Source organism: Salvelinus alpinus, chromosome 4, assembly GCF_045679555.1.
Source record: "Salvelinus alpinus chromosome 4, SLU_Salpinus.1, whole genome shotgun sequence".
NCBI classification, from domain to species: domain Eukaryota; kingdom Metazoa; phylum Chordata; class Actinopteri; order Salmoniformes; family Salmonidae; genus Salvelinus; species Salvelinus alpinus.
In genome coordinates this window covers 5,750,487-5,762,936 of record NC_092089.1, presented here as the reverse complement: position 1 = coordinate 5,762,936, position 12,450 = coordinate 5,750,487, and the positions used below count along the sequence as shown (strand labels likewise).

The window sequence follows — 12,450 nt, the reverse complement described above, 5'->3', positions numbered from 1 at the left end:
TAGCAGTACACTATAAAGGGAATAGCATTACACTATAAAGGGAATAGCAGTACACTATAAAGGGAATAGTAGTACACTATAAAGGGAATAGTAGTACACTATAAAGGGAATAGCAGTACACTATAAAGGGAATAGTAGTGCACTATAAAGGGAATAGCAGTACACTATAAAGGGAATAGCATTACACTATAAAGGGAATAGCAGTACACTATAAAGGGAATAGTAGTACACTATAAAGGGAATAGTAGTACACTATAAAGGGAATAGCAGTACACTATAAAGGGAATAGCAGTACACTATAAAGGGAATAGTAGTACACTATAAAGGGAATAGTAGTACACTATAAAGGGTATAGCATGACACTATAAAAGGAATAGCAGTACACTATAAAGGGAATAGTAGTACACTATAAAGGGAATAGCAGTACACTATAAAGGGAATAGTAGTACACTATAAAGGGAATAGCAATACACTATAAAGGGAATAGCAGTACACTATAAAGGGAATAGCAGTACACTATAAAGGGAATAGCAGTACACTATAAAGGGAATAGCAGTACACTATAAAGGGAATAGTAGTACACTATAAAGGGAATAGCAGTACACTATAAAGGGAATAGCAGTACACTATAAAGGGAATAGCATTACACTATAAAGGGAATAGCAGTACACTATAAAGGGAATAGTAGTACACTATAAAGGGAATAGCAATACACTATAAAGGGAATAGCAGTACACTATAAAGGGAATAGCAGTACACTATAAAGGGAATAGCAGTACACTATAAAGGGAATAGTAGTACACTATAAAGGGAATAGCAGTACACTATAAAGGGAATAGCAGTACACTATAAAGGGAATAGCATTACACTATAAAGGGAATAGCAGTACACTATAAAGGGAATAGTAGTAAACTATAAAGGGAATAGCATTACACTATAAAGGGAATAGTAGTACACTACAAAGGGAATAGCAGTACACTATAAAGGGAATAGTAGTACACTATAAAGGGAATAGTAGTACACTATAAAGGGAATAGCAGTACACTATAAAGGGGATTGGTAGTACACTATAAAGGGAATAGTAGTACACTATAAAGGGAATAGTAGTACACTATAAAGGGAATAGTAGTACACTATAAAGGGAATAGCAGTACACTATAAAGGGAATAGTAGTACACTATAAAGGGAATAGTAGTACACTATAAAGGGAATAGTAGTACACTATAAAGGGAATAGTAGTACACTATAAAGGGAATAGTAGTACACTATAAAGGGAATAGTAGTACACTATAAAGGGAATAGCAGTACACTATAAAGGGAATAGTAGTACACTATAAAGGGAATAGTAGTACACTACAAAGGGAATAAGAGTGCCATTTGGGAAGCAATTATCTGATGTAGATCATACGTGACATCTCTCTCCCCTCCCCTCTCCTCTCCTCTCCTCTCCTCTCCTCGCCCTGCCCCGCCTCTCCTCTTCCCTCCTCTCCTCTCCCCTCCTCTCCTCTCCTCTCCCCTCCTCTCCTCCTCTCCCCTCCCCTCCTCTCCTCTCCCCTCCCCTCCTCTCCTCTCCTCTCCTCTCCTCTCCTCTCCTCTCCTCTCCTCTCCTCTCCCCTCCTCTCCTCTCCTCTCCTCTCCTCTTCCCTCCTCTCCTCTCCTCTCCCCTCTCCCTCCCCTCCTCTCCTCTCCTCTCCTCTTCCCTCCCTCCTCTCCTCTCCTCTCCCCTCCTCTCCTCTCCTCTCCCCTCCCCTCCTCTCCTCTCCCCTCCCCTCCTCTCCCCTCCTCTTCCCTCCCTCCCCTCCCCTCCTCTCCTCTTCCCTCCCTCCTCTCCTCTCCCCTCCTCTTCCCTCCTCTCCTCTCCTCTCCCCTCCTCTCCTCTCCTCTCCTCTCCCCTCCCCTCCTCTCCTCTCCTCTCCTCTCCCCTCCTCTCCCCTCCCCTCCTCTCCCCTCCTCTTCCCTCCCTCCCCTCCTCTCCCCTCCCCTCCTCTCCCCTCCTCTTCCCTCCCTCCTCTCCCCTCCCCTCCTCTCCTCTCCTCTCCCCTCCCCTCCCCTCCTCTCCTCTCCCCTCCTCTCCTCCCCTCTCTCCCTCCCTCTCCTCTCCTCTCCTCTCCCCTCCCCTCCTCTCCTCCTCTCCTCTCCCCTCCTCTTCCCTCCCTCCTCTCCTCTCCCCTCCTCTCCTCTCCTCTCCCCTCCTCTCCTCTCCCCTCCTCTCCCCTCCCCTCCTCTCCTCTTCCCTCCCTCCCCTCCTCTCCCCTCCCCTCCTCTCCTCCTCCTCCTCCCCTCCTCTCCTCTCCCCTCCCCTCCCCTCCTCTCCTCTCCCCTCCCCTCCTCTCCCCTCCCCTCCCCTCCTCTCCTCCCCTCTCCTCCTCTCCTCTCCTCTCCTCCCTCTCCTCCTCTCCTCTCCTCTCCCCTCCTCTCCTCTCCTCTCCTCTCCTCTCCTCTCCTCTCCTCTCCTCTCCTCTCCCCTCCTCTCCCCTCCTCCCCTCCCCTCTCCCTCCCCTCCCCTCCCCTCCCCTCCCCTCAGGCAGATCACTTTAATCCAGGCCTCTTCACACGGCTGTTCTCTGTTCTGTTCACTGCAGCTATAACTCAACAGGCAGCAGCACCACAACATGTGTCTCAAACAAGAGGAGGGGGGGGGGGGGGGCTTTCCTTTCTACTACAGTCCCAGAGATCAAACCCTGGAGCTGCTCAAAGAGGCTGATGGGTAGTGAGACACGAGGAGGGTTGGAGGGTTCACCTTGGGTGTTCTGGGGGTTGATGACACGTGAGGCTGCTGCCAGGAACCCACGACAGAGCCGGTGGTCTCTCTCATCCTCTCTGTGACGGGAACTGCTGAACACTTGTTCTCTACACTCCCCCTGCCCCGTCTCCCACCCTCCCTCCCCCGTCCCACCCTCACTCTCCCTCTCAACTTCAATCACTCTCTTGACTCTGTTATTTATAGACTCTCTCTCTCTCTCTCCACTAGTGGCATGATGGCTCTCTTCTTCTCCCCCCCCCCCCCTCCATCCCTCCCTCCCTCCCCCGTCTCCCACCCACCCTACCTCCCTCCCCCTCTCTCTCCTACCCTCCCTCTCTGTGTCTGCTGGGCACTTGGTCTCTCTCTCAGGCCCAGCTTCTGTACAGCATATCTCCATCTCTACATCCACTCCCGACAGACTAGACTGCAGCACCCTAACAGCAGTCTAATTAGAGACGGCCTTCTCTCTCTCTCTCTCTCTCTCTCCCTCCCTCCCTATCTCTGTCTCTGTCTCTCTCCGTCTCTGTCTCTCTCCCTCTCCCTCGTCTCTCCCTCTCTCTCTCCCTCTCTCTCTCTCTCTGTATCTCTCTCTGTCTCTGTCCCCCTCACCCTTGTCTCTCTCTCCGTCTCTCTCCGTCTCCCTCGTCTCTCTCTCTCTCTCTCCCTCCCTCCCTCGTCTCTCTCTCTCTGCCTCCATCTCTCTCTCTCTGTATCTCTCTCTGTCTGTCTCTCTGTCTGTCTCTTTCTCCCCTCCCTCCCTCCCTTGTCTATCTCCCCCCCCTCTCTCCCTCCCTCCCTCCCTCCCATGTATATCTCTCTCTCCCCCCTTCCGTCCGTCCCTCCCTCCCTCCCCTGTCTATCTCTCTCTCTCTCCCCCTCCCTCCCTCTCCCCCTCCCTCGTCTCTCTAAGCAGTGTGAGGTCTCTTTGGTTCTGATTCATGGCAACACTTCACTAAGAGCTGTGGTGGGGCCTAATTGTTATTAGTTTAAACAAACTCCTGTTGAAAATGAGCAGATCATTTCAGACTGTTAGATGAAGGGAGAGCAGAGGTGGAGATCACATACAAATATGTCACCTCACTACAGAAGGTCACACACCTGCTTCCAGTACATTAGAATGTGCATCTGAAGCCACATTCAACAGTTAAGACACGTCAGGAAGAGTTCAGAGAGAGAGGGAGAGAGACGAGGGAGAGGGAGAGAGACAGAGAGAGAGAGAGAGAGACAGAGAGAGAAACAGAGACAGAGAGAGAGAGTACACAGTGGCAGAATACCTGACCACTGTGACTGACCCAAAGTTAAGGAAAGCTTTGACTATGTACAGACTCAGTGAGCATAGCCTTGCTATTGAGAAAGGCCGCCGTAGGCAGACATGGCTCTCAAGAGAAGACAGGCTATGTGCACACTGCCCACAAAATGAGGTGGAAACTGAGCTGCACTTCCTAACCTCCTGCCCAATGTATGACCATATTAGAGAGACATATTTCCCTCAGATTACACAGATCCACAAAGAATTTGAAAACAAATCCAATTTTGATAAACTCCCATATCTACTAGGTGAAATTCCACAGTGTGCCATCACAGCAGCAAGATTTGTGACCTGTTGCCACAAGAAAAGGGCAACCAGTGAAGAACAAACACCATTGTAAATACAACCCATATTTATGCTTATTTATTTTAACTTGTGTGCTTTAACCATTTGTACATTGTTACAACACTGCATATATATAATATGACATTTGTAATGTCTTTATTGTTTTGAAACTTCTGTATGTGTAATGTTTACTGTTAATTTGTATTGTTTATTTCACTTTTGTATAATATCTACCTCACTTGCTTTGGCAATGTTAACACATGTTTCCCATGCCAATAACGCCCCTTAAATTGAAATTGAATTGAGAGAGAGAGACAGAGACAGAGACAGAGAGAGAGAGAGAGAGAGAGAGAGAGAGAGAGAGAGAGAGAGAGAGAGAGAGAGAGAGAGAGAGAGAGAGAGAGAGAGAGAGAGAGAGAGAGAGAGAGAGAGAGAGAGAGAGAGAGAGAGAGAGAGAGAGAGAGAGAGAGAGAGAGAGAGAGAGAGAGAGAGAGAGAGAGAGATAAGCAGATGGATGGAAGAACCAGCTGAGTGGGAAGAGTGGAGAGAAGAGAAGAGGACATAGAGATGGAGACACATCTTAAACCAAAGAGGTAAAAAGACACCTCACTGTTCTCTAAGGTTCTCTACTAAAATACATTGTTCTCTAAGGTTCTCTACTAAAATACATTGTTCTCTAAGGTTCTCTATGGTCCGCACACAACCGTAAGGCTCTCCAGAGGGTAGTGAGGTCGGCAGAACGCATCACCCGGGGCAAACTACCTGCCCTCCAGGACACCTACACCACCCGATGTCACAGGAAGGCCATAAAGATCATCAAGGACAACAACCACCCAAGCCACTACCTGTTCACTCCGCTATCATCCAGAAGGCGAGGTCAGTACAGGTGCATCCAAGCAGGGACCGAGAGACTGAAAAACAGCTTCTATCTCAAGGCCATCAGACTGTTAAACAGCCACCACTAACATTTAGCGGCCGCTGCCAACAAACTGACTCAGCTCCAGCCACCTTAAAAATGGGAATTGATGGAAATTATGTAAAAATGTACCACCAGCCACTTTAAACAATGCCACCTAATATAATGTTTACATACCCTACATTACACATCTCTTATGTATATGTATATACTGTACTCTATATCATCTACTGCATCTTGCCATCTTATGTAATACATGGACCACTAGCCACTTTAAACTATGCCACTTTATGTTTACATACCCTACAGTACTCATCTCATAGGTATATACCGTACTCTATACCATCTACTGCACCTTGCCTATGCCGTCTGTACCATCACTCATTCATATATCTTTATGTACATATTCTTTATCCCTTTACACTTGTGTGTGTATAAGGTAGTAGTGTGGAATTGTTAGGTTAGATTACTTGTTGTTATTACTGCATTGTCGGAACTAGAAGCACAAGCATTTCGCTACACTCGCATTAACATCTGCTAACCATGTGTATGTGACTAATAAAATTGATTTGATTTGATTTATTTTAAAATACACTGTTCTCTAAGCTTATCTACTAAAATACACTGTTCTCTAAGGTTCTCTACTAAAATACACCGTTCTCTAAGGTGCTCTACTAAAATACACCGTTCTCTAAGGTTCTCTACTAAAATACACCGTTCTCTAAGGTTCTCTACTAAAACGCACTGTTCTCTAAGGTTCTCTACTAAAACACACTGTTCTCTAAGGTTCACTACTAAAATGCACTGTTCTCTAAGGTTCTCTACTAAAACACACTGTTCTCTAAGGTTCTCTACTAAAATACACGGTTCTCTAAGGTTCTCTACTAAAATACACTGTTCTCTAAGGTTCTCTACTAAAATACACTGTTCTCTAAGGTGCTCTACTAAAATACACTGTTCTCTAAGGTGCTCTACTAAAATACACTGTTCTCTAAGGTTCTCTACTAAAATACACTGTTCTAAGGTTCTCTACTAAAATACACTGTTCTCTAAGGTTATCTACTAAAATACACTGTTCTCTAAGGTTCTCTACTAAAATACACTGTTCTCTAAGGTTCTCTACTAAAATACACTGTTCTCTAAGGTTCTCTACTAAAATACACTGTTCTCTAAGGTTCTCTACTAAAATACACTGTTCTCTAAGGTTCTCTACTAAAATACACTGTTCTCTAAGGTTCTCTACTAAAATACACCGTTCTCTAAGGTTCTATATGGCCCAGTATTAATCTGTATATTATTATATGGCCCAGTATTAATCTGTATATTATTATATGGTCCAGTATTAATCTGTATTAATCTGTATATTATTATATGGTCCAGTAATAATCTGTATATTATTATATGGTCCAGTATTAATCTGTATTAATATGTATATATTATATGGTCCAGTATTAATCTGTATATTATTATATGGTCCAGTATTAATCTGTATATTATTCTATGGTCCAGTATTAATCTGTATCAACCTGTATAGTATTCTATGGTACAGTATTAATCTGTATTAACCTGTATAGTATTATATGGTACAGTATTAACCTGTATATTATTATATGGTCCAGTATTAATCTGAATTAATCTGTATATTATTCTATGGTCCAGTATTAATCCGTATTAATAGGTATATTATTCTATGGTCCAGTATTAATCTGTATTAATCTGTATATTATTCTATGGTCCAGTATTAATCTGTATATTATTATATGGTCCAGTATTAATCTGTATATTATTCTATGGTCCTGTATTAACCTGTATATTATTATATGGTCCAGTATTAATATGTATTAATCTGTATATTATTATATGGTCCAGTATTAATATGTATATTATTCTATGGTCCAGTATTAATCTGTATTAATCTGTATATTATTCTATGGTCCAGTATTAATCTGTATTAATCTGTATATTATTCTATGGTCCAGTATTAATCTGTATTAATCTGTATATTATTCTATGGTCCAGTATTAATCTGTATTAATCTGTATATTATTCTATGGTCCAGTATTAACCTGTATATTATTATATGGTCCAATATTAATCTGTATTAATCTGTATATTATTCTATGGTCCAGTATTAATCTGTATTAATCTGTATATTATTCTATGGTCCAGTATTAATCTGTATTAATAGGTATATTATTCTATGGTCCAGTATTAATCTGTATTAATCTGTATATTATTATATGGTCCAGTATTAATCTGTATATTATTCTATGGTCCAGTATTAATCTGTATATTATTCTATGGTCCAGTATTAATCTGGAGTGTGTGTGTGTATTTACTAACCTGGGGGTTAGAGAGTGTGTATGTATTTACTAACCTGGGGGTTAGTGTGTGTGTATGTATTTACTAACCTGGGGGTTAGTGTGTGTGTGTATTTACTAACCTGGGGGTTAGAGTGTGTGTGTATTTACTAACCTGGGGGTTAGAGTGTGTGTTTGTATTTACTAACCTGGGGGTTAGAGTGTGTGTATGTATTTACTAACCTGGGGGTTAGTGTGTGTGTGTATTTACTAACCTGGGGGTTAGAGTGTGTGTTTGTATTTACTAACCTGGGGGTTAGAGTGTGTGTATGTATTTACTAACCTGGGGGTTAGAGTGTGTGTGTATTTACTAACCTGGGGGTTAGAGTGTGTGTGTATTTACTAACCTGGGGGTTAGAGTGTGTGTTTGTATTTACTAACCTGGGGGTTAGAGTGTGTGTATGTATTTACTAACCTGGGGGTTAGTGTGTGTGTGTATTTACTAACCTGGGGGTTAGAGTGTGTGTATGTATTTACTAACCTGGGGGTTAGTGTGTGTGTGTATTTACTAACCTGGGGGTTAGAGTGTGTGTGTGTATTTACTAACCTGGGGGTTAGAGTGTGTGTTTGTATTTACTAACCTGGGGGTTAGAGTGTGTGTGTATTTACTAACCTGGTGGTTAGAGTGTGTATGTATTTACTAACCTGGGGGATAGAGTGTGTGTTTGTATTTACTAACCTGGGGGTTAGAGTGTGTGTGTATTTACTAACCTGGGGGTTAGAGTGTGTGTGTGTATTTACTAACCTGGGGGTTAGAGAGTGTGTGTGTATTTACTAACCTGGGGGTTAGAGTGTGTGTGTGTATTTACTAACCTGGGGGTTAGAGTGTTTGTATTTACTAACCTGGGGGTTAGAGAGTGTGTGTATTTACTAACCTGGGGGTTAGTGTGTGTGTGTATTTACTAACCTGGGGGTTAGAGTGTGTGTGTGTATTTACTAACCTGGGGGTTAGAGTGTGTGTGTATTTACTAACCTGGGGGTTAGAGAGTGTTTGTATTTACTAACCTGGGGGTTAGAGAGTGTTTGTATTTACTAACCTGGGGGTTAGAGAGTGTTTGTATTTACTAACCTGGGGGTTAGAGAGTGTTTGTATTTACTAACCTGGGGGTTAGAGTGTGTGTGTGTATTTACTAACCTGGGGGTTAGAGTGTTTGTATTTACTAACCTGGGGGTTAGAGAGTGTGTGTATTTACTAACCTGGGGGTTAGAGTGTGTGTGTGTATTTACTAACCTGGGGGTTAGAGAGTGTGTGTATTTACTAACCTGGGGGTTAGAGAGTGTGTGTATTTACTAACCTGGGGGTTAGAGAGTGTGTGTGTATTTACTAACCTGGGGGTTAGAGAGTGTGTGTATTTACTAACCTGGGGGTTAGTGTGTGTATGTATTTACTAACCTGGGGGTTAGAGAGTGTGTGTGTATTTACTAACCTGGGGGTTAGAGTGTGTGTGTGTATTTACTAACCTGGGGGTTAGAGAGTGTGTGTATTTACTAACCTGGGGGTTAGAGAGTGTTTGTATTTACTAACCTGGGGGTTAGAGTGTGTGTGTATTTACTAACCTGGGGGTTAGAGAGTGTGTGTATTTACTAACCTGGGGGTTAGAGAGTGTTTGTATTTACTAACCTGGGGGTTAGAGAGTGTGTGTATTTACTAACCTGGGGGTTAGAGAGTGTGTGTATTTACTAACCTGGGGGTTAGTGTGTGTATGTATTTACTAACCTGGGGGTTAGAGAGTGTGTGTATTTACTAACCTGGGGGTTAGAGAGTGTTTGTATTTACTAACCTGGGGGTTAGAGAGTGTGTGTATTTACTAACCTGGGGGTTAGAGAGTGTGTGTATTTACTAACCTGGGGGTTAGTGTGTGTATGTATTTACTAACCTGGGGGTTAGAGAGTGTGTGTGTATTTACTAACCTGGGGGTTAGAGAGTGTTTGTATTTACTAACCTGGGGGTTAGAGAGTGTGTGTATTTACTAACCTGGGGGTTAGAGAGTGTGTGTATTTACTAACCTGGGGGTTAGAGAGTGTGTGTATTTACTAACCTGGGGGTTAGTGTGTGTATGTATTTACTAACCTGGGGGTTAGAGTGTGTGTGTATTTACTAACCTGGGGGTTAGAGTGTGTGTTTGTATTTACTAACCTGGGGGTTAGAGTGTGTGTGTGTATTTACTAACCTGGGGGTTAGAGAGTGTGTGTATTTACTAACCTGGGGGTTAGTGTGTGTATGTATTTACTAACCTGGGGGTTAGAGTGTGTGTGTATTTACTAACCTGGGGGTTAGAGTGTGTGTGTGTATTTACTAACCTGGGGGTTAGAGAGTGTGTTTGTATTTACTAACCTGGGGGTTAGAGTGTGTGTTTGTATTTACTAACCTGGGGGTTAGAGAGTGTGTGTATTTACTAACCTGGGGGTTAGAGAGTGTGTGTATTTACTAACCTGGGGGTTAGAGAGTGTTTGTATTTACTAACCTGGGGGTTAGAGAGTGTTTGTATTTACTAACCTGGGGGTTAGAGTGTGTGTGTATTTACTAACCTGGGGGTTAGAGAGTGTTTGTATTTACTAACCTGGGGGTTAGAGTGTGTGTATGTATTTACTAACCTGGGGGTTAGAGTGTGTGTGTGTATTTACTAACCTGGGGGTTAGAGAGTGTTTGTATTTACTAACCTGGGGGTTAGAGTGTGTGTATGTATTTACTAACCTGGGGGTTAGAGTGTGTGTGTGTATTTACTAACCTGGGGGTTAGAGTGTGTGTGTGTATTTACTAACCTGGGGGTTAGAGAGTGTTTGTATTTACTAACCTGGGGGTTAGAGTGTGTGTGTGTATTTACTAACCTGGGGGTTAGAGAGTGTTTGTATTTACTAACCTGGGGGTTAGAGTGTGTGTGTGTATTTACTAACCTGGGGGTTAGAGTGTTTGTATTTACTAACCTGGGGGTTAGAGTGTGTGTGTGTATTTACTAACCTGGGGGTTAGAGTGTGTTTGTATTTACTAACCTGGGGGTTAGAGTGTGTGTGTGTATTTACTAACCTGGGGGTTAGAGTGTGTGTATGTATTTACTAACCTGGGGGTTAGAGAGTGTTTGTATTTACTAACCTGGGGGTTAGAGAGTGTTTGTATTTACTAACCTGGGGGTTAGAGTGTGTGTATGTATTTACTAACCTGGGGGTTAGAGTGTGTGTATGTATTTACTAACCTGGGGGTTAGAGAGTGTTTGTATTTACTAACCTGGGCGTTAGAGAGTGTTTGTATTTACTAACCTGGGGGTTAGAGTGTGTGTATGTATTTACTAACCTGGGGGTTAGAGAGTGTGTATGTATTTACTAACCTGGGGGTTAGAGAGTGTATGTATTTACTAACCTGGGGGTTAGTGTGTGTATGTATTTACTAACCTGGGGGTTAGAGTGTGTGTGTGTATTTACTAACCTGGGGGTTAGAGAGTGTGTGTATTTACTAACCTGGGGGTTAGAGTGTGTGTGTGTATTTACTAACCTGGGGGTTAGAGTGTGTGTGTATTTACTAACCTGGGGGTTAGAGTGTGTTTGTATTTACTAACCTGGGGGTTAGAGTGTGTGTGTGTATTTACTAACCTGGGGGTTAGAGTGTGTGTGTATTTACTAACCTGGGGGTTAGAGTGTGTTTGTATTTACTAACCTGGGGGTTAGAGTGTGTGTGTATTTACTAACCTGGGGGTTAGAGTGTGTTTGTATTTACTAACCTGGGGGTTAGAGTGTGTGTGTGTATTTACTAACCTGGGGGTTAGAGTGTGTGTGTATTTACTAACCTGGGGGTTAGAGTGTGTGTATGTATTTACTAACCTGGGGGTTAGAGTGTGTGTGTATTTACTAACCTGGGGGTTAGAGTGTGTGTATGTATTTACTAACCTGGGGGTTAGAGTGTGTTTGTATTTACTAACCTGGGGGTTAGAGTGTGTGTGTGTATTTACTAACCTGGGGGTTAGAGTGTGTGTATGTATTTACTAACCTGGGGGTTAGAGTGTGTGTATGTATTTACTAACCTGGGGGTTAGAGTGTGTTTGTATTTACTAACCTGGGGGTTAGAGTGTGTGTATGTATTTACTAACCTGGGGGTTAGAGTGTGTGTATGTATTTACTAACCTGGGGGTTAGAGTGTGTGTGTATTTACTAACCTGGGGGTTAGAGTGTGTGTGTGTATTTACTAACCTGGGGGTTAGAGTGTGTGTGTGTATTTACTAACCTGGGGGTTAGAGTGTGTATGTATTTACTAACCTGGGGGTTAGAGTGTGTGTGTGTATTTACTAACCTGGGGGTTAGAGTGTGTATGTATTTACTAACCTGGGGGTTAGAGTGTGTTTATATTTACTAACCTGGGGGTTAGAGTGTGTATATGTATTTACTAACCTGGGGGTTAGAGTGTGTGTGTATTTACTAACCTGGGGGTTAGAGTGTGTGTGTATTTACTAACCTGGGGGTTAGAGTGTGTGTGTATTTACTAACCTGGGGGTTAGAGTGTGTGTGTGTATTTACTAACCTGGGGGTTAGAGACCTTGACGTTCAGAGGTTCCAGGTCAACGTGCAGACAGACGATGAAGGCGTGACGTCCGTCGGGGCCTGCGGCTTGCAGCTTGTGGGAGGTGACGGCCAGGGTGGAGGTACAGCCCATGGGCTCCAGGAGACTCAGAGACCGCTGCTGACCCAACAGGGTGTACACACTGAACTGACTCAGGGTTATGGTCCACGGGAAGGCATCACCTGGGCAGGACAGGGGAAGGGAGAGAGACAGGGTCAATACATATAGCGTAGGTATGTAGGAGAGACAGGAAGGACAACAGGAAGCCGATGCTGACACTTAGGATGAGGC

At 43.5% G+C, this 12,450-nt stretch overlaps 1 protein-coding gene across 1 annotated transcript in view; it reads right to left on the bottom strand.

The window, feature by feature from the left end:
* Positions 1 to 12,450, bottom strand: part of LOC139572810 (intermembrane lipid transfer protein VPS13B-like) — a 920,449-nt gene that overhangs the window by 435,371 nt on the left and 472,628 nt on the right. Inside the window, exon 24 of the mRNA XM_071395592.1 lies at positions 12,121 to 12,341. Coding sequence (XP_071251693.1) covers positions 12,121 to 12,341 — 221 coding nt within the window. The remainder of the gene's footprint in view (positions 1 to 12,120; positions 12,342 to 12,450) is intronic.